General features: G+C 36.1%; 3 protein-coding genes and 1 long non-coding RNA gene across 6 annotated transcripts in view; 1 reads left to right on the top strand and 3 right to left on the bottom strand.

The window, feature by feature from the left end:
- Window positions 1-9,546, top strand: part of LOC122149270 — a 14,633-nt gene extending 5,087 nt beyond the window's left edge. Inside the window, exons 2-3 of the long non-coding RNA XR_006162894.1 lie at window positions 9,109-9,172; window positions 9,412-9,546. This is a non-coding gene — a long non-coding RNA (uncharacterized LOC122149270). The remainder of the gene's footprint in view (window positions 1-9,108; window positions 9,173-9,411) is intronic.
- On the bottom strand, window positions 3,263-5,266 carry LOC109086052 (Y' element ATP-dependent helicase YEL077C-like). Of its 2 annotated transcripts, XM_042778618.1 has the most exons (5): window positions 5,164-5,266; window positions 4,954-5,058; window positions 4,507-4,638; window positions 4,145-4,255; window positions 3,269-4,015 (listed from the first exon to the last, which is right to left on the bottom strand). In XM_042778618.1, the coding sequence occupies exons 1-5, from the start codon at window positions 5,210-5,212 to the stop codon at window positions 3,573-3,575; spliced, it is 840 nt and encodes a 279-aa protein (XP_042634552.1). In that variant the 5' UTR covers window positions 5,213-5,266; the 3' UTR covers window positions 3,269-3,572. The 2 variants fall into 2 exon arrangements, with proteins under 2 accessions (XP_042634550.1, XP_042634552.1); XM_042778616.1 differs by having other exon boundaries at window positions 3,263-4,255.
- The window catches only part of LOC109086050 (urokinase plasminogen activator surface receptor-like), a 19,421-nt gene continuing 7,768 nt past the window's right edge, over window positions 8,512-20,164 (bottom strand). Inside the window, exons 1-5 of one of the 2 annotated variants that reach the window (XM_019100539.2) lie at window positions 10,052-10,123; window positions 9,862-9,966; window positions 9,425-9,556; window positions 9,117-9,224; window positions 8,512-9,008 (exon numbers count right to left, since the gene is read on the bottom strand). In XM_019100539.2, the coding sequence (XP_018956084.1) occupies window positions 8,818-9,008; window positions 9,117-9,224; window positions 9,425-9,556; window positions 9,862-9,966; window positions 10,052-10,100 (585 nt within the window). In that variant the 5' untranslated portion in view covers window positions 10,101-10,123 and the 3' untranslated portion in view covers window positions 8,512-8,817. Of the gene's footprint in view, window positions 9,009-9,116; window positions 9,225-9,424; window positions 9,557-9,861; window positions 9,967-10,051; window positions 10,124-20,164 lie in introns of those variants that run through there. The other variant, XM_042778620.1, reaches the window with a different exon arrangement.
- LOC109086046 (urokinase plasminogen activator surface receptor-like) lies at window positions 15,829-19,023 on the bottom strand. Its single transcript, XM_042778619.1, has 5 exons — window positions 18,944-19,023; window positions 18,761-18,865; window positions 16,828-16,971; window positions 16,437-16,547; window positions 15,829-16,312 (listed from the first exon to the last, which is right to left on the bottom strand). Exons 1-5 carry the CDS (start codon window positions 18,990-18,992, stop codon window positions 16,122-16,124), a joined length of 600 nt encoding a protein of 199 aa, XP_042634553.1. The 5' UTR covers window positions 18,993-19,023; the 3' UTR covers window positions 15,829-16,121.

The following is a 20,164-nucleotide window of genomic DNA, read 5'->3' as shown; positions in this document are numbered from 1 at the left end:
ATAAATAAAATGGATTTAGTTTTCAACTGTTGTTGTTTTTATTTTGATTTGTACTGGTATATTTTTATATTTCTATGTTGTTGTTTTTGATTTTTTTTTTTTTCTTTTGTCTATACCCTAAAAAATAAAATGGTTTTGTAAATGACAAAAAACTTGTCTAACTTATTTCAAAATCAATATTATTCATCCTTAACAAAAACGTAAGAAACTGAGTAAATTGAACCCAATAAAAAACAACCTCTGACAGTTGAAACCATAGACATAATAAATGCATGTTTATAATGGGGGGGGGGCGGGGGGTGATATCCATGAAACATCTAGGTTACTGATGTAACCCTCGTTCCCTGAAGGAGGGAACGGAGACGTTATGTCAGAAAGAGACTGGGGGTCACAACACATGGAGGCACCTAGTCCAACACAGGGCTGACCGAAGGGGCATGCACGCAAGTGCTGGACATCAACAGTGCTGGAGGAACCCAGGGTTCTGAACCTTGGAGGTGAGTAGGTTTCTGGACCCTGAGGGGTGGAGTACTTGGTGGGACGGGGGGTGTAGAGTTCCAGTGAGTGGAGTGGAATGACGCAGCAAGCGGATTGACACCGAGCCGGTCCTCGGTCCCGGTCACAGAGATTATAAAATCTTGCAAACGTGTTAGGTGTCGCACCCGCCCCGCTGAGTGAGCTCTCACCCCTAGGGGGCATGGCAGGGGGCATGGCAGGTCTTGAGCCTGATAAGCCAGGACAATAGCACCCACTATTCAGTGGGATAACCTCTGCTTCGAGACAGCCTTTCCCTTCTGCTGACCTCCATAACAAACAAAGAGCTGGTCTGAGGTCCTGAAGCACTGAGTTCTGGTTAAAGGTGCTTTCCATGAACTGGTCACTTCCTGGTGCACCTCCGGGAAGAAAGGAACCAGTGGGGGGTGCTGGCGATCAGCACGAGCAGCCCCCAGGAACCAATCGTCCAGCCTTGAGCGCTCGGGACAGGGTGGAGGATTCCACTCAAGCCCGATGCTCTCAGCTGCCTGGGAAAGCACGGCCGTCAGCTCGGGATGCAGACTCGGACAACGCTGACCACCAACTCGGCACTCCCGAGGGAGGCAACACAGCCGAATCCTCATCTCCCGAAGACTCGAGTTGTGATTGTGATGTGGAGATATGGTTTTGGTCTTGGTCCTGGGATGATATGTCAGGAACCTGAGAAGCCCGCCTCCCCCCAGCAAACCCATCCGGAACCTCACCGGCTGCAGGGGTTGTGAGGGGGGTGTGGCCCGAGGAGGCCTGGCTCGTCTTGGGAATCCCCAAATGGTAAACCCTCAGATCACCCTGGCACACCAGCCGAAGTAGCCCTCTTACAAGAAGAGGAGCTAAAGAACACTGGTGGTGCAGGAGGGGACTCTATACCTTTTAAGGTAATCAAGTCTCGATCTTAACACCGAGATGGTAAAGTCCCTGCAATGAGGACATGAGTCATCCACGAATGCAGTCTCAGCATGCTGAAAGCCCAGACACGTGACACAGCGATCGTGGCCGTCACAAGGAGCCATATATATCGAGCGCACCCAGAAACAGTGGTGCTGAAGAGGTGAGGGGAGGGAGGTAGGTGAGGGAGGTATGGTCTAGCTGCTGAATCGTGCCACCACACCAACACCAGCTGACTCGCTTTGTAAACACTCCGGTGAAACCAGCAGGAGATCGAAAGCTTGAATGCGAGTTGCTTGCGCTGCTCCATATATACCCACACAGCGGGGCGGAGCTCGCGATGCAAATCCCGCAGACCAAGGTACACTGTTCACCATTGGCTCGTTTTGTTACCACTCGAAGGTGATTGGGCTCTCGGGCGAGACCCCATTCGTCAGTCTCTTTCTGACGTAACGTCGGAAAGTGACCGACTGAAAGGGAACTGTGAATTACACAGAGATCGAAAGTTCACAGAGATCACCCCTAGTGGTGAACCCTTCTACCTGTTTCCATGGTTTCCATCACAATATGTCAAATATAGTAGAGAGAAAATTTAAGGGATGGTTCCCCCCAAAAAAGAAAATTACCCTATAATTTACTGTATATGACTTTGGTATATGACTTTCTTTCTTCAGATGAATATAATCAGAGTTATATTTAAAAATGTCCTGGCTCTTCCAAGCTTTATTATGGCACCGGAGCTTAAGCTACAGTACGTCGACATCCAATGTCATCTGCTGGGAACGCATGTACAACAGTTAGCGGAAGCTAGAGATAATGGTTTATAAAGTTTTAAATTTACTTTTTTCTGCAGAACACAAATGAAGGTGTTTATAAAAAATGTCCATACAATGAAAGTCAATGGTTAAATTTTATTTGGACCTAAATGCTGTTTATAATATCTTGCTCGAATGATGAAAGAAAGTCATAGTTTGGAACAACATGAGAGGGGTAAATGGACAGAGTTTTCTTTTCTTTTTTTTCTATCATGTTAAGTGTGCTCAAAGATCTTAACTAGCATATGTTTTCTATATATTTTGTTCAGATGGTGAACAATGTAGCTAAGCTCAGTGGCATGCACAGACCTCTGGAGGAGCCGGGAGAAATTGCGTTACGAGGGCAGATGGGATCTGTAGAAATCTAGTTCGATGTCTATTTAAATTTATTAATTAGTTCGTGATTGGGGTGTGCTGGTGGCTGTGATGGTCAAATAGCTTAAAATAACTGGGCTGAACATAGGATGTGCATAAAGAATGGACTTTGTTTTGTTTTTGTTTTCAGCAGGGGTTAAATATGAATCAAATGAGTCAAATAATGCATAATCTTTGCAACCTAAAGATCTACATAAAAAAACTAAGATCTACTGTACCAAGGTGACCTTGAGTATTCATATTGTGGTTCTACCAAACATACATTTACTTATGTTTGAATAGACACTGAAATGTACAGTATTTCCCAGCTAACAGTTTTTGGTTCCCAGAACATTGGGCCCTGTTTTAACAATCTAAGTGCACGGTCTAAAGCACACAGCGCAGGTGCACTCAAGGCGTGTCTGACTCCACTTTAGCAAATTTAACAACGGGAAAACAGTCGGCGCACCAGGGCGCATGGTCTAAACGGGTGGTCCCTATTCTCTTAAAGGGGTCATATGATGCAATTTCAAATTTTCCTTTCTCTTTGGAGTGTTACAAGCTCTTGGTGAATAAAGAAGGTCTGTGAAGTTGCAAAGACTAAAGTCTCAAATCCAAAGAGATATTCTTTATTAAAGTTGAGACTCGTCCACACCCCCATGTTAGAATAATGTTCTACAAAGCAAAACTGAACATACTACTTTTGAGCATCAGAAGTACAGTAACTTGAAAACAGCTAAAAAAATTAAAAAATAAATAAGTTAGTAGCCAAACGATAAATTGAACAAAATTCATGTTTATGCAAATACAATGTTTATAAAAAAAATAAACCCAGAAACAAGTGTAAAGGTGATGCAATATTTTATTTCATAAAATGATTGTTTTTTTTTAAGAATACAAACTATAGTTTAAGTTTACAGAGAGAATACAATCTATATATTCTGTATAGTATGTCATATTGTAGAATGTGTAGAGCTGCTGGATTCAGTGCAGCAGGATGAAGGAGAGCAGAGAACAGCAGAGGAACAGGAAGCTCTGAGTGACACTCTGAGATCCATTAGGACTCTTGGTGGTGCTCTGGGTGGAGCTCCAGGTGGTGTTCTGCACACCGTTAGTGCTGTTGGTGGTGCTCTGCCCACTGTTAGTGCTCTGGGTGGTGCTGTGGGTGGAGCTCTGGGTGGAGCTCTGGGTGGTGCTCTGGGTGGTGCTCTGGGTGGTGCTGTGGGTGGAGCTCTGGGTGGAGCTCTGGGTGGTGCTCTGGGTGGTGCTCTGCACACCGTTAGTGCTGTGGGTGGTGTTCTGAGCACCATTACACAGGCTCCCATTACAACATAAAATGCCATGTATATTAGTAATCAAGGTTGAGGCATTGCAAATAATTTCAGAGACACAGCCTTTTAAAATCAGTGAGTAGTTTCTGAAAGCCCCTGTTGAAAAGATTGAAGATTGAGTCAGAGTCAAGTTGACCATTGGTATATGTGATCTGTACCAACTCTTTAAACATAAAAGAGAGAAAGGTAATGACTTTTGACCTTCTTCCTTTTCCAGATTCTCACCTGTTGCATTAAAGCAGTGGTCTTCACTCCCTGAACAGTTCACTGTGTTTGAACAGTTCTCTCCATCACAAGAGTAACATGACTTTACACTGGAAGTGTTATTGCTTGGATCTGTAGGAGGGAAAATAGATTTGCTTTCTTTACAAGGTCCTGCTATTATTTTGCATGCAACACAGGTGCTCACTGTATGAAAGAGAAACATTCCTGGCTTCCTGATCTTTCATAAAAAGTAACAGTTTATTCTGCCTATAAGGCAACATTATTTTTTCAACTGATGTCATGTTCCTGATAGAAAATAAAGTTACATCCTAATTTTTTGTAAAATGTTTTAGAAACTGCTCTATTACAGTAAAGTTCAAAACCTGGAGCATCTTGGAGGTTACAGGGATCAGTGTTACAGCACAGAAAAGAGACTTGTCCAGCACTGATGTTGACGGATCCACTTGGACAGACAGATGGAGCACAACTTGTAACATTCACTGTAGTACTGTTGACTGAAAACATGAAAGTTACAGGAATAAGCAATTCAACTGATCATTATTTTGATGGAAAATTTATTTATCAATATATCAACATAGAAAGTGTTTCCAATGGTGTATCGAAAATGCAAACTTTGCAATATTAAATTATCTCCAATATTTATACCAAGTGTTTTTCTCCTTGCACACTCATTTTTAAATTTCTAATTCTATTGTCATCATAATTTCAGTAATCTATATACAGCATTCTATGTGTGCAATTGTAAATTCTGTCCAGAAAAAAAGTTCTGTCAGTTAATTATACATTTCAGTCTTCCATACTGGACTTACCAGCAGTTGTTACATTGAAGCAGTTGGTAAATCCAGCGGGACACCGATTTGTCTGGTTACAAGAACCGGACTCAGTTGTGCAGTCATAACAGCTGAGAGAGTGTACTTTAGTAATTAAAGAGAGAGAGAGATGGTGAGAGAGAGAGAGGGAGAGAGAGAGACATTTAATTTGTACCCAGTAACATTACAAACACTATTGATATTTTATACCTCTGGTAAATAAGATGAACAGAAGAAAAAGTGAGATTTGCAGATCCATGTTTGATCAGGAGGTGAATGAGATGACGTACCTGTTTCAGCATCAATTTTATAGCTCATCAAAGTGGGAGGGTCTTTATGAGGAAAAGATTCAATACATTTCTGGAATCGGATTTTATAGCAGCATACAAGCTACACACTGTAAACACACACACACACACACACACAAACACACACACACACACACACACACACCACACACACACACACCACACACACACACACACACACGGGGCAGAAAATGTATTGATGATTTTCTGACAGGACATTATCCATTCATTTAAAGGACGTTTCTGTAAAACCCTAAAAACACAACGCAATGAAGTGAAAAATAACAAAAAAATCAATACGGAAAATTCCTTCATATTAATTCCTTACATTGTGGCTGATATTTATTTATATTTTCTTTTTTCTTTACAGTGTACATAATTTCCTTGGAACATTTCTGGAATCGGATGTTACTTAAACCATTTTAAAGGGACAGCACACCCACAAATTCTATCATCATTTACTCAAGTCATTCCAAACCTATTTGACTTAATTTCTTTTATGGAACACAAAATAAGTTATTTAGAAAAATGTCCATAAAAGGAAAGCCAGTGGGGTTCAGTGTTTGGCCCCAACAGTCTTCAAAATATCTTGTGTTTTGCAGAAGAAAGTAAGTCTTTGTGCATACTTTGTTTAGCTTGCTTTATGTATTATCTACATTCGGTGGTGAGGATGGAAAATTATTGAAAAACCTGTTACTAGTACAAATACTGTTTTATTTTAATGATGTTTTCACTTAAATAAACAGTTTTTTCTTGTAAAACATTAAAGGATTAATGACTAGAACACATCAGATTGAGTTATTAACATTTTGATCATATTCACATGCACAAAATTAGTGTGAAATCGATGCATTTTCCATGCTACTTGTCCTACTGTACGAAGAGTTGTGGGAATGCTGGAGCTTATTTGATAAAATATTCTTTCTTTCTTTCTTTCTTTCTTTCTTTTTCTTTTATTCTTTCAAATTTGTTTGTTTATTTATTAAAAAGAAATTGAAATTGTTAGAAAAAACACTGTTAAATCAACAAGATGTCCTGAGGCATATACTGATTAAATTAAATTAGTAGGTTTGTTTTAAACAAGCAAAAATATGTTTTTGATATATCAGTGTATCATTTTAAGCAATATTACAGTACAGGCCTACTGAAATTAACCATCGAATCAAACTGAATCAATTTGTCTTTTTATTTAATCATAGCTCTTAAATATGATATAATGTTTGTAATGGTGTTTTTTAAATAAAATGTTGTAGTTTATATGTGATAATCAGCTACATACAGTAAATCTGCAACATTTTAAAAATGTATTACATGTTAAATTCAATTATTTGATCTGACTTGTAATACATAACTTAAAATGTTGTTTGTACCACAATGCACCTTTTGTCTTCTTGCGTGTTATTTTGCATAATTTTGACTGATGTTTAAGGAAATGTTGTGATGGGGTACAAACAGAAAATTCATCTGAACACATGACCTGACAGATATCACAGCCACACCCAAACACACTGAGAAGTCCATGTTTATATTGTAAAAGCTTTCACGAAAGCTGAGAATGTCAATTTAAACGTGCTGAATGTTTTCTTATGTATGGAAGTTTTCTTATCTAAAACGAATAGATTAGTTTAAATGAAATTTTTAGATTGATCCTACTGTAGTATGACTGATTGATGGAGCTGAAAACATTCAGTGGTCAAAGGAATTTTCTCTTGCAAATTAACTGTATCATTTAAATAAAAGATAAATTATTAAAATTAGGATTTTATCTAACATGTAATACATCTAGTTGATTTAACAATTTGTTGTCTACTCTAAAAAATAATTCTGTGATTTTGTAAATATCGCAGTAATAAACAAGTTATCTAACTTAATAAAATCTCTGAATATCACTAAAGAGATTATTTGAGTTGGACATACCAAAATGACTAAATTCCAACATTTGTGAACCAACACAGTGAAACCGTGAATTGCACAAGTTCACTGTGTCACTGTGTTGTCTATTGTGTCGGAGCAAAGGAGATGTTGGAGAATTCACCATGAGTAGTCTTTATTTACAAACAAGAACACACACATCAGAACGGGGATCGACGTTTAAGACCTGACGCTCCATTTTGAAGAATATCTGCTGGATGTATGCTGTTCTGTGTCAGCTGTGTCACGCCGGATCCATTTCGTGTTGTTGTGATTTGATCTGAACAGAAACAACGTATCAGCGTGACATCCGGCATATGTCCAGCGGATATTCTCCAAAATGGCACCAAGGTGATGCGGAGGAGACAAATTGTTGAATAAATTCTTTAAAGGGAAGTTTATATAGACAGACCCTCGGTCGACCGAGTCTGCTTCATATGTACACTTCAGGCCATTCTATAGACCACAATGCAACACTATTATGACGTCATCACAGATCGCGTTTAATTTATCCCCACCCCAAACAACTCTATAATATATAAATGATTATTTTTTTGCATTTATAAAAGCCCAAGCATACATATAGAATGCTGCACCAAACAAATTTGTAAGGGAAAAAATGTAAATAACAAATCAACTCCATAGCAGATTCTAAGTGATCAAGGGCTTAGGATGCTCCAATTCAGCCCATTCCAAGGGTTTGGCCAGTAGTGGGCACTCATGCAATGTAATCAATGATGTACATCCGAGTAAACACGACCAAGGGAAGTTTGCGAGTGAAGGGCATAAGAAAATGGACTGGAACGCAGCCATGGAACAGAGTCTGACACACTGAGACCGCCCCCGGTTTCCATTGATTTTATCTGATCTCAGATCAGTTTTATAAGTTTGTTGACATTTTCAGTAGTAGTTAATAGTCTTCCACAGGGTCATAATCCGTCATTATCCAGTCCTGGCTAAAGCAGTCTAATATAGTCTGTTTGACTTTTTCGGATTTCTGAGTAAAACCTTCAAATTTCAAGCTTTTAAAAGTTATTTTAAACTTTCAGACAAATTAGTATCCAAGTTTGTCATTAAACTTAATCTATCTAGTTAAATTATGTTGTAAATATCAGAACTCTATCAGCTATAATTGACCCTGCTTTCAAGAGATTGGCAATTAAAAACATATCGTCAGCTAGTAGTGTGGAAGTAGTTCAGCTCTTTTCAAATCATTGTAATCCTCTGATTAATGTATAATAGATAATAATGCCCTTTGATTAACAGTAATAGACTGAACTAATTTCATGTCTTATGCATGCATTGTAAGCTTTGTTGAAAACAAACCCAGAAAAAAATGTAAAGGTGATTTGTATATTTTATTTCATTAAATGCATAGGGCTATATATATTTTTTTACGATTAATCCAATTTTGTATTACTTTTTACATTTATCACACCAAATCAAAGATAGTGCAGAGGTGATTCAAGCTATATGAGTTGAGTAAATATTCAGTGAATATAAAGTAATTCATTTCAAAACATTTCTTTTGTATAGACCAGAAATATATTTCAATTACCAAATCAAAGACAGTACAGAGATATGTTTGTAAAGCACATCATATTTGATCTTTGCTGCAGCTGTAGAACGTGTAGAGCTGCTGGATTCAGTGCAGCAGGATGAAGGAGAGCAGAGAACAGCAGAGGAACAGGAAGCTCTGAGTGACGCTCTGAACACCGTTACACAGGTTCCCCTCACAACACGAGGCACCATTCAGAGTAGGAATCAAGTTTGAGACATCACAGATAGATTTAGAGGCACAACCTTTAACAACCACTGGCTGACCTCCGAAACTCACTGAAGAAAAGAGTAAAGAAGAAAACAGTTTGAGTCAGAGTCAAGTTGGCCACTGGTATATGTGATGTGTGTAAGATAATGAACCGTCTTTCTTTTCCAGATTCTCACCTGTTGCATTAAAGCAGCGGTCTTCACTCCCTGAACACTTCACTGTGTTTGAGCAGGTATTCCCATCACAAAAGTAACACGTCTTTCCATTGGGAGTGTTAGCGGGATCTACAGGAGGGAAAATAGATTTGCTTTCTTTACGTGGTCCTTGTCTTACTGTGCACACAACATTATAGGTGCTCACTGTAAAACATTTGTTTTTCATTTGTTTTTCTTTGATGTCACATTCCTAATAGAAAATAAAGTTACATCCGATTTCTTTTTCTTAAATGTTCTATAAACTGCTCTATTACAGTAAAGTACAATACCTGGAGCATCTTGGAGGTTACAGAGATCATTGCTACAGCACTGAGAAGAGCCTTTTCCAATGCCGAGGTTGACGGATCCACTTTGACAGATCGCTGGAGCACAACTTTTAACCTTCACTGTAGTACTGTTGACTAAAAACACACGAGTGATACAGGAATGAGCCGCTCAACTGAGCATTTTTTTGATCAAAAGTTTATTTATAAATTTGTCAACATAGAAAGTATTTTTAGAGATCTAATAATGAGGACAAAGGTGTAAGACCACTAGAAAATATGCTTTACATTTACGGTTTTTCTCATTTCACATTAATTTTTAAATTTCTAATTCAATTATCATAATGATTTCAGTAATATATGTAGAACATTCTAAGCGTGCAGTTATGAATTCTGTCCAGAAAAGAAGTCAGTCAGTTATGAGTACATCATACAGGACTTACCAGTAACTGTTGCGCTCAAGCATTTGGTTAACTCAGTGGGACACTGACTTGTCTGGGTACAAGAGCCCGTCAGACTTAAGCAGTCATAACAGCTGAGAGAGTGTCCTTTAGTAATTAAAAAGAGAGGTGGTGAGAGAGAGACAGCTAATTTTTACCCAGTAACATTACAGAAACTATTTATATTTTGTACCTCCGGTAAATAGAGCGAACAGAAGAAGAACTGAGATTTGCAGGTCCATCTTTGATCAGGAGGTGAATGAGATAACGTGCTTGTTTAGGCGCTCATTTTATAGCTCATCAGATGGGGAAATGGGGAAATTTCACCCAAAAAATATGCATTCTCTCATTTTCTCACCCATATGAAATTACGTCCTGTATGACTTTCTTCTGCGTTCCATGCATTGACATGCAAAGAGGGTCCGATGTTGTTCATACAGGTCGAACTCGTTTAGTTTTTGGCTTTGTTTATTTCACAAGTTACAGTTTAATTAAATTTTGTATTTCCTCAATATTGATTGTAGGCTTCATCTCAATACACAAATGTTTATGGTATGACCAACTTTAACATTATTGACAAAACAACGTAGACCAGTAATAGTTCCCATTCTCTTTCACTCAAAGAGACTGTTTGTCTTGAAATTGTAATGAAACCCATTAAATGCAAAAAATTTGTAAGGAATTTTAGAAGGAATTTGTAGGAAACAGCATGGGTGTTTTTAAATTCATTAATTGTCATCTCAAATTTTTTTAAAGGTAATCCACATAAATCCTCAACTTAAATTTGACACAAGACCAAAGAACAAATCAGACTGTCATTTAAGAGTAAGTCTACTATGACATTAATCCAATTTTGGAGCACTTCACTAAAATGAGTGTATAAATGAACATCACCCTTTAGCACAATTTCAAAAAGAGTACTAATTATGTAAATAACATTAAAAATAATAAACACTGAATGTTTTTTTTGGACTTGCATGTTAACTGGAATAAAATGCAAATTTATTATTTTTAAATGTATATTAAACTTTATAGTGTTTTTTGACCCACTTTTGTACCTTTATTGTCTTTTAAATATGGTCAAAGTGTACTGCTGAATGTGCTATAGTGCAAAGGTTTAGATTTAGGTGTTAAGCCATGGTAAGAAATAATGCCATTAATAGTACAGTACATCTCATAAATATGTGATTAAGTTATTTCAAATAAACCTGTTAGTATTGCAATGTACCGTCCACGGGACACTGCATGTTTTTGAGAGTGAACTTCATGACATACAACTCAAAAAAAAAAAAAAACTTAAAAAAAAAAACACATATCTTTGCAAAGCAGAGATTCTTGTATTTCAAATTATACAAACTATTTTAAGGTACAATCAACACAGCAGGTATAATCAGTGTCTTTGTCAGTCCGCCAACATGGCTTAATGCTATGATCCCATTGTGTCAGCTAATAGCTCCTAGCTATAGTCATCTACAGGTATCTGTTCACAAAAAAATAATAATAATAATAATAATAAAAAAATATATATGTATTTTCCTCTCCTTTTTTCAGTGTTCTAAAAGTTCTACTGAAAGATGTATTACCCAGTACCAGTGAGACTTACAGTGATTCTGAGGTTTGTTCTGTTCAGGAGCAAATCTCAGAGTGTCACCTTTCAAAAGACACCAAAACCATGCAGATACTCCAAGTGGTTTAAGAACATTTTACAGGAATTTAAACATATACTGTACTTCCTTCTGCTACTGTCAAGAATGTCAAAAAATCTATTCTTGTAGATCAGTTTTTTTTTTTTTAAATGCAGACAAAAGTCAACAATAATTCAATGTAAAAAAAAATCAGACCTCTCCAACACAAAAATTTCTGTTGACTGATCACATCTAAATTTTTCAATAGGTCTAACTGAATTTGAATTTGTGTGAATTGAATTTCATAAATTAATTAGGCCAACTGAAAAATTTAGATGTGACCAGTCACTAGAAAATATTGAGTTGGAGAGTTTTTTTTTTTTTTTACAATGTTTGAACCAGGCACATAACACTGATAAAAAATGATCAGTTCATACAAGAATAAAAAAAAGAGTAAATTCTATATTAGAACTCAATTTAAGATTGTAGAAATTTAAGTTTGAACTTATAAGTACTTGAAATTGTTTGCTATGTTTACAATGATTCTTTAAGTAAATATCAGCGATATGTTCCTGTTGTTCCCATCATGCACTGAATAATTAATAATAATAAATTATACATTGTTTTCGAGTTGTATATACAGTTTTATGGCTGCTTTTGTTGTTAGGTTTAGTAACTTGCTGTTTTGTGACATCTGGAGTTAATTTTCAACTCAAAATGACCCATTCAAACACTATCCACTGATTTTTGTGTACCAAGTAGCCTACAGAGGTCTCTGTGTTCATTTTGGTAATAACTGTGATGAGTAGACATATTATTTTAAAGAAAATAATATTCTGTTTATTTACATCTTTTTAAGGGAACCAATAGCATGTTTTTCTTTTCAGTACGGTACTGCATGAGTAAAGTTTACAAACCATGACTGAGTGAAATGTATTTGAATGTTGCAGAGTAAACTTTAAATATGTAAATATTAGCCTTGTTAACGCAACTGCGCTAATGGCGACCTGAGTTCGATTCCCATCAAAGGTCCTCTGCCGATCCTGATCCCTTTCTCCACCCGATGCTCTCCTGTTGTCACTCTACTGACCTATACAAATAAAAAAATGCATACAAGCCCAAAAAAATAACTAAAAACTTTTTTTTTTTTTTTTTTTTTTTTTTACAAAATTCCATACTTAAATTTCTTTTTAAAAATGTCTGCAAAAAATTGCAAAAGAAAAATTAAGTAAATTTTACTTATTGTTTTTTTAGTATACATACATACATACATATAGGTTACATTTCTGTGTTGCAAACATTAAATACTAATAATGAAAGTATTGGGATAAAAGTTTATAGTCCGGATATAGCTGATATTGCAGCAGCCGCATTCAAAATGAGAAACTGCACTGATAAAAATGATTTTGTGGTGAAGTAAATACATAAAAATAAATGTAATTTCTACATTAAATAATTTAGTTAAGGCAAGAATTAAAAAAATACAGTAAATTCTATGTTAGTACTCAATTTAAGCTTGTAGAAATTAAAGTTGGAACTCATAAGTATATTTTACTTGGAACCGTTTGTTATGTTTACAAAGATTCCTTAAGTAGGCTAAATATCAGAGTTATGATCTCATATTCCCCATCATGCACTGTGGCATGAATAATTAATTTTTTTTTTTAAATTTTTACACTGTTTTATGGTTGCTTATGATGTTACGTTTAGTAACTTACTGTGATATCTGGAGTTAATTTTCTACTCAAAATGACCCATTCATACTCAATCACTATTCACTGATTGTTACCGTCATTGTGTATGGTGTACCAAGTATTGAGGTCTCTGTGTTCATTAGGGTAATAATTGAATCATACTTATTGTTTTTTAATTTTTCAGTGCATTAAATTACTGTTATTTAAAGGCACACTTTTTTACAGTGATGAACACTATTTAAGTAAAATTTACAAACATGGAGTTGATAAAATTTACTGGGAATTCCCAAGTAAACTTACCTTAAACATTTCTATTTAAAGCTACCAGTAATTATGTTTAGGCTTTTACTTGTCAAATTTTTGTAAATTAACTAGTCTTTTCTGAGTGAGAATTGTTTCCAAGCTTTTTTCAAGTAAATTCTATTCCACATTTTTTTTCAGTGTGACCTTTGGAACTCATCACGCTTTAAATAAAGATTGTAGGCCTTACATTATGCCAGTAGGTAGCGACCAGTGACTGTTTAAATGCATTTGATATCTAATTCATTCAATCAAGAGATTCATTCAAAAACGATTGAATCAAGTGCATTCATTTATTGCAAATTTTTTAAACATATTTTTATTTTTAATAGGCTCATTTATAACATTTTAGACTCATTTATAACAATAAATAAAACATTTTGTAAGAAACCTGAAAGTGAATTAGCCTATATATTATTTTGTTTTTGTCTAATGTTTTGTTTTCAGAATCGTGGGAGAACCGTGATCTCTATTTTAAAAATCAATTATCCAGAGTCATAGCTTAATAAATAATATCTGGCATCTAACTAAAAGCCTACTATTATTACTGTTTCTAATAGTGTATTAAAATGTAGACTAGGATGTAAAATGTACAATCTACAGACTTTATGTAGTACAACAAGGATTTGGTACATTTATAATGCATTACAATCTCATCCAGTGTGCGAAGTTCTGCAAATATATATTTAATCTTTTTATATAACTTTGAATTTTTTTTTTTTTTTTTTTGAGTGTTGATTATTAGAACAATAGTTTACGCAATAAGATACGAGAGGCCTTTCTGTATAGCCTTTGTACACAGCTCATGCACCGTTTACAAGCCAAAAAAAGTTCTAAACATTGTCGGTAGATCTGGATGTGAGAGGACAACAGGAGATGGACTTTTTCACTAGGAAGCAATATTATAGATTATGGACTTGAATTTTAAACTTTTGTTTAAACGTGTTAAAAACGTAGCCAACTGATTTTTTTTCTTACAAACATGCAGCTTTTTGCTTCACAAGTCATTAATTGATGGACTGGAGTGGTGTGGATTGTTGTGGTGTTTGGACTCTCATTCTGACGGCACCCATTCACTGCAGAGGATCCATTGCTGAGCAAGTGATGCTGAATTTGTCAAGCTCTGTCCTAATGAAGACTTATCTACATCTCGGACGGTCTGAGGGTAAATACATTTTCATCAAATATTCATATTCATAGTTTTGCTCCTTTAACGCAACACTATGTACTTTTTCAACCTTCAAATAATGTCTCTAAAATTATTTCAGTGGTAGAACACCTCTTAACCATATGAATTCTACTGCCGCTGCTACCTGAGCAGCCTCCTAGCCGCTAAAACCACACTCTGTAAGTTTTGTGTGTGGGTCGGTACCAAGTGGCAACCTCCCGCTCTCTCTCCTGAAGCCAACAAGGAAGTGACTAAAACTGTAAATCGTCAACTGGCCGTTAGAGCCTGGCTGCAAAAGGGAGTCAATCCCATAGACTCCCCATGTTAAAATGCCCAACTTTACAGAAGAAAAAAAAAAACATGTTTACAGCCTGGTTCAAAAAATGATCTTGGTCTGTAGCTAAATTTGCCTTTATGACAACTGTGAGGGTGGTGAATTTTTTTATAACTCATCCATTTAAATTATATTAAGCCTTAAAGTTCTGCATAATTAAGGGCGTGGTAACTTGAGTGACAGGTAGATTGCTGCTGCTGACACTGTCGTCGAGCTAGGTGGGCGTGGTTTCACCAACCAGCTCCCGCCTTTTTGCCCATTTTCGATGATCTGGGAGTGACGCGCTGCCAAGATGGCGATGCCTGCCTCCGGCTAAAAACATATACAGAAAACTGTATACAGTCTATGGTCGGTACACACAGCCCCGCCCATCCCCTGCCAGCGGAAGACTGCAACCTGCTTTACGGCATACATCACATATTTTACTCGTAGCCTGGGTGGAGTTAGCCAACAGCCAACTATAAAACGAAACTATCTAATATGCAAGTCTCAAAACCAACACCATGGCAATGTCCAATGTTTATGTAGGCTAATATGGACATTACAGCTTTATGATTATGCGGACAACATTTTATTCTGTTATACAAATTGCACCCTTTGCAAACAATGCTACATACGAACTATGCGAGCAAAAAAACTAGGCAAACATACTACCGATCTTTTTGTCATTGTAGTTTTGTAGTCAACACATCAGCAAAACACATCAGTTGCTACACATTTTTCAGTAGCGTGTCAGTAGTTCAGCTGTTTTCAGGATATTTTACTCCTCTGACTCATAGATGATAATAACACAAATGTCATATTTTATGCTTACATTGTAAGTATTATTATAAATAAGTAACAAGTGTAACAAGGTGATCCAATATTTTATTTCATAATTGCAATTTTTTTTTAGTTCATCACACCAGTTCTGCTTCAGCACTGCTGCCTTCACATACAAACTTGACTCCTTCTTCACCCACTGCCCCCTAGAGCCTATATTCAGGAACTGAATGACATATCTGTGACACCACTTACAAATCTATATTCCTACAACTTCAATATTACAGTCACAAATATAGTTAGAAAAAAATAGGAGATATATATTTGAACTTTAACATTATGTCTTTGCTGCTGCTTTAGAATGTGTAGAGCTGCTGGATTCAGTGCAGCAGGATGAAGGAGAGCAGAGAACAGCAGAGGAACAGGAAGCTCTGAGTGATGCTCTGAGCACCGTTACACAGGTTCCCTGAACAACATGAGATGCCCTCAACATTAGGAATCAAAGATGCGGCATCACAAATGGCTTTAGAGACACAACCTTTCACACCCACTGACTGGCCTCCGAAACTCGCTGATGAAAAGAAAACACAGGTGGAGTCAGTTTAAGCTTGTGTATTTCAGCTGTATCGAATGCTCAAGCATAAAAGAGATAAAAATAATATGAATCTATTCATCTTCCTTTACCAGATTCTCACCTGTTGCATTAAAGCAGCGGTCTTCACTCCCTGAACAGGTCATTATGCTTGAGCAGTTCTGTCCATCACAAAAGTAACACGTCTTTCCATTGGGAGTGTTAGTGCTGGGATCTACAGGAGGGAAAAATAGATAAAAATAGCTTTCTTGTCCTGGTCTTACTGTAGACACAACATCATACGTGCTCATTGTACCAAAAAAAGTCTTTCATAAAACTGACCTGTAAAAGAGCTTTTCTTTTTAGATTGATGTCACAATCCCCAACAGAAAATCAAATCCCACTCCTACATTTTTTTCTTGTTAAACAGTGCTTGAAGTGGGCCGGTACGCAATACTTTTAAGTTAAGTGTTCTGTAAACAATAAACTGTTCTGTTCACAGTAAAGTACAATACCTGGAGAATTTCGGTCATTACACAGGTCCGTGCTACAGCAGTAAGAAGACAGTTTTATATTGCCGAGGTTGAAGGATCCACTTGGACAGCTAGCCGGAGCACAGCTTTTAACCGTTACTAAAGAGGAACTGACACCTAAAGCACCTAAAAAACATGAATAATACAAGAATGACCATTTCAACTGCTTGTCGTATTGATTGAAAATATATTTATAAATCTGGAAAAGTAGAAAGTTTCCATAATGTATCGACTCAGAGCTGCAAAACAGAAAGAAAAGATAATACATAATGACCCTTGACCAGGTAATAATAATAATAAAAATATAATAATAATTTACAAATTTACTTCCACCAAGTGCATTAAAATCATATCATTATCCTACCATGTTCACTTGCCAGTGCTGGTAAGTTAAAGCTGTTATTGATGTTTAGCGCAATAGTTGACTGGAAGGGTGGAAATGACGGTTAATTTAGTCAGTTAAGGCTTGTTTGATAACGTTACCAGATTTCTGAAATGAAAGCCAGGGATATTTCCTAGTTTGGTGGTCAAAATATCACTGAAATCTCACTTTTGATTATCTGCTCATCAATATATTTATGTTTTTGTTTTTTAATTGTTGTGGGTTCCATATATTAATATCATAATTAATAATTACAGTGATGTTTGAGGATCAAACTTACCCTAGTTTTTAAATACAATTTACCAAAAATCAAAAATAGTAAATAGTAATTGCAAATACAAACATATCAAAACAGTAGGCTATTATAACAAAATGCTGGCTTTACAAAAACAGATTAAATATAAAACAATAAATATGAGAATATATGATAAATAAAACTGTATTTAACAAAAATGTTGAATATTTTCTAACTGTATTTAACATTTTCAGAAACTGTGAGTAGTCTACAGTAATCACAACTTTTCACATTTTATGTTTATGCTTATTTTATGTTTATTTTTTCTATCCCTAATCAGGCTTATTATTTTGCATTTTAGGCCCATTTTGAACACAAATTATGTGTTTCCTGCAAATGTAATTGTGTGGGCCTAAGTGTAATTGATTAGATATTTTTTTATATTATTCATATCGGGGTTGTGACGGCAGAAGTTTCAGGAATATTTAATATTGTGTGCATAACAATCCTGCACCCTTATCATGCCTTGTTATACAGTGCACACAAACAGTATTACTTTGTTTAAACATAGTATGAGCGTATACTTTGAAACCAATAACGGCGTCTCTTCTGATAACCAAAAGAGCATCTTTGATAACCAAGTCCTTCATGCCTAAAGTATATATCGCATATTATATGCTGGTGAAAATAATCATAATCATACGATTGCCAGCTGGCTAGATTGGTTGGGCTTTTACAGTGTATTTCCGGGTTGTTTTGAACGGGCTGTAAAATGGGGCCATTTCCGGGAACAGTGGCAGTCGGGGACAGGACACCAAAAAATGGGACTGTCCCTGGAAACTGGGACGTCTGGTCACTCTATCGTTAGATGTACAATCTGCCCACTTTAAATCAGACACTAGAAGTTTATGCACTCTTGAATGTTTCTGTGTACGCAGTGCACTCCCAGATCTGTGTGTGCACGGGCACGCTTTAATGAAGGCAGCGCATTAATATAGGACGGTGATTAAACTGACTGGAGCTATATGTGAATTCACAGCATCCAGCCAATCAGAATCGAGTATTCAGATAGACGTGGTATAATACAGAATGATAATTTGAGAGAAAACGAAATTTATTTTGGTAATGTATTTTGAACATTCTATGCATGCAATTATAAATTCTGTCCAGAAAATAAATGTTCTCGTTCAACCTCATTTACATGAACTCTGTCACAGTACCAGTTTGAGATATACATGTAGCAGCCTCTCCATCAGTCAATTATAATCATATATTTCAATCCATCATACTGGACTTACTGGCATATGCAGTTGCAGCGAAGCAGTTGGAAATTCCATCAGGACATGGTATCTGGTCACAAGCGTTCGACACACCTGGGCACTGATTACAGATGAGAGAGTGTCCTTTAATAATAAAAGAGAGAGACAGTGAGAGAGACATTATTGATATGTATTTGAATACAAATTCAAGCTGTTATTTACCTGCAGTGAAAAAAATGAACAGAAGGAAAACTGAGATGTGCAGATCCATGTTTGATCAGGAGGTGAATGAGATAATATGCCTGTTGCAGCTCTCATTTTATAGCTTATCAAAAGGGGTGGCTCTTCATGAGTTTAATAAAAAAACATAGATTTTAAATGATTTACTTGCCAATTTTAATGGAGAGTCTAATATGAAAGTAGATTTTGTTCTCTTTAAGAAATACTTAGAATGTTTAAAAATAAAAAAAAAAGTCATCATTTATTCACTTTTGTGTTGTTCCAAACCTGTATGACTTTCTTCTGCAGATGTTTAAAAAATATTCCAGGCTTCATCCAAAAATGAAAATTCTGTCATCATTTGCTCGCCTTCACACTGGTCCAAACCTGTATGACTTTATTTCTTCTTTGGATCACAAAAGTAGGTGTTCTGCAGAAATAAGAATTTCAATTAGGTTTGGAATGACATGATGACAGTGTTTTCATTTTTTGAGTGAACTATCCCTGTATTCCTGTTGACAATTTTGTGTCAAAAACAGTGTACATAACTTAAAATGAATATTTCCCTTTGAAATGATAAGTGTACCAGCAAGTACAAGTAACAACTGGTGTGCTCAAAGTTCTTAATTAGCATGTTTATTTAATTTTGTTTTATATTAAGATCATTAATTAAAAGAAAATCATATTTGTTTTCAGCTAAGCTGATCCACCAGCCAGGCCAGCATCACACCACTAAATTCATTAAAAGGAAAAACAGGCCAGACTTGTTTTTGGTCTCAGCAGTGGTTTACTTGGAACTGTCTGTCTGTCAGCGTTTGGTGCTGCTTAAGGAAGCTTAAGGTGTAATTCATGTTACGTTGTAGTGTTATTGAGAAACCAGGTCAAGAATAGTTCACATTCTCTTTTCACTCAAACACATTAAATGACAAAACTCATATTACCTACGAACACATGCAAACACATATTAATTGTGCACTCAAACTAGAAGATCTAAACCAAACCAAGCATGTTTAACCCCAAAATTCAGTACAATTAATGTTTAATCTGTTGTAATTACTTGTTTATTGCATCTCATCACAGAGAAAAACAAGCAAATGCCGAAATAAACAAATTAAAGACATTTCATTATTGTTGTAGATGAAAGCACTGAACAGGAATCACTAAAAATTGCTTTAGATGTTGAAGTTGTTTTAATTCTGTATCACTCATTATAAGCCTCTCGCT

This window comes from Cyprinus carpio, chromosome A21 (assembly GCF_018340385.1).
Source record: "Cyprinus carpio isolate SPL01 chromosome A21, ASM1834038v1, whole genome shotgun sequence".
Classification (NCBI taxonomy): Eukaryota; Metazoa; Chordata; class Actinopteri; order Cypriniformes; family Cyprinidae; genus Cyprinus; species Cyprinus carpio.
This window is presented reverse-complemented; position numbering and strand designations above follow the sequence as displayed.

Bases quoted from the DNA above. Each gene is read 5' to 3' on its own strand.
- LOC109086052 (XM_042778616.1), bottom strand. From the start codon at position 5,212: ATGGATCTGCAAATCTCACTTTTTCTTCTGTTCATCTTATTTACCAGA. The intron at 5,059-5,163 runs GTATAAAATATC...TAATTACTAAAG, and splicing joins GTTCATCTTATTTACCAGAG to TACACTCTCTCAGCTGTTAT. The intron at 4,256-4,506 runs GTTTTGAACTTT...TCCCTCCTACAG, and splicing joins TAACCTCCAAGATGCTCCAG to ATCCAAGCAATAACACTTCC.
- LOC109086046 (XM_042778619.1), bottom strand. From the start codon at position 18,992: ATGGATCTGCACATCTCAGTTTTCCTTCTGTTCATTTTTTTCACTGCA. The intron at 18,866-18,943 runs GTAAATAACAGC...TTATTATTAAAG, and splicing joins GTTCATTTTTTTCACTGCAG to GACACTCTCTCATCTGTAAT. The intron at 16,972-18,760 runs GTAAGTCCAGTA...CATGTTTTTTAG, and splicing joins CGCTGCAACTGCATATGCCA to GTGCTTTAGGTGTCAGTTCC.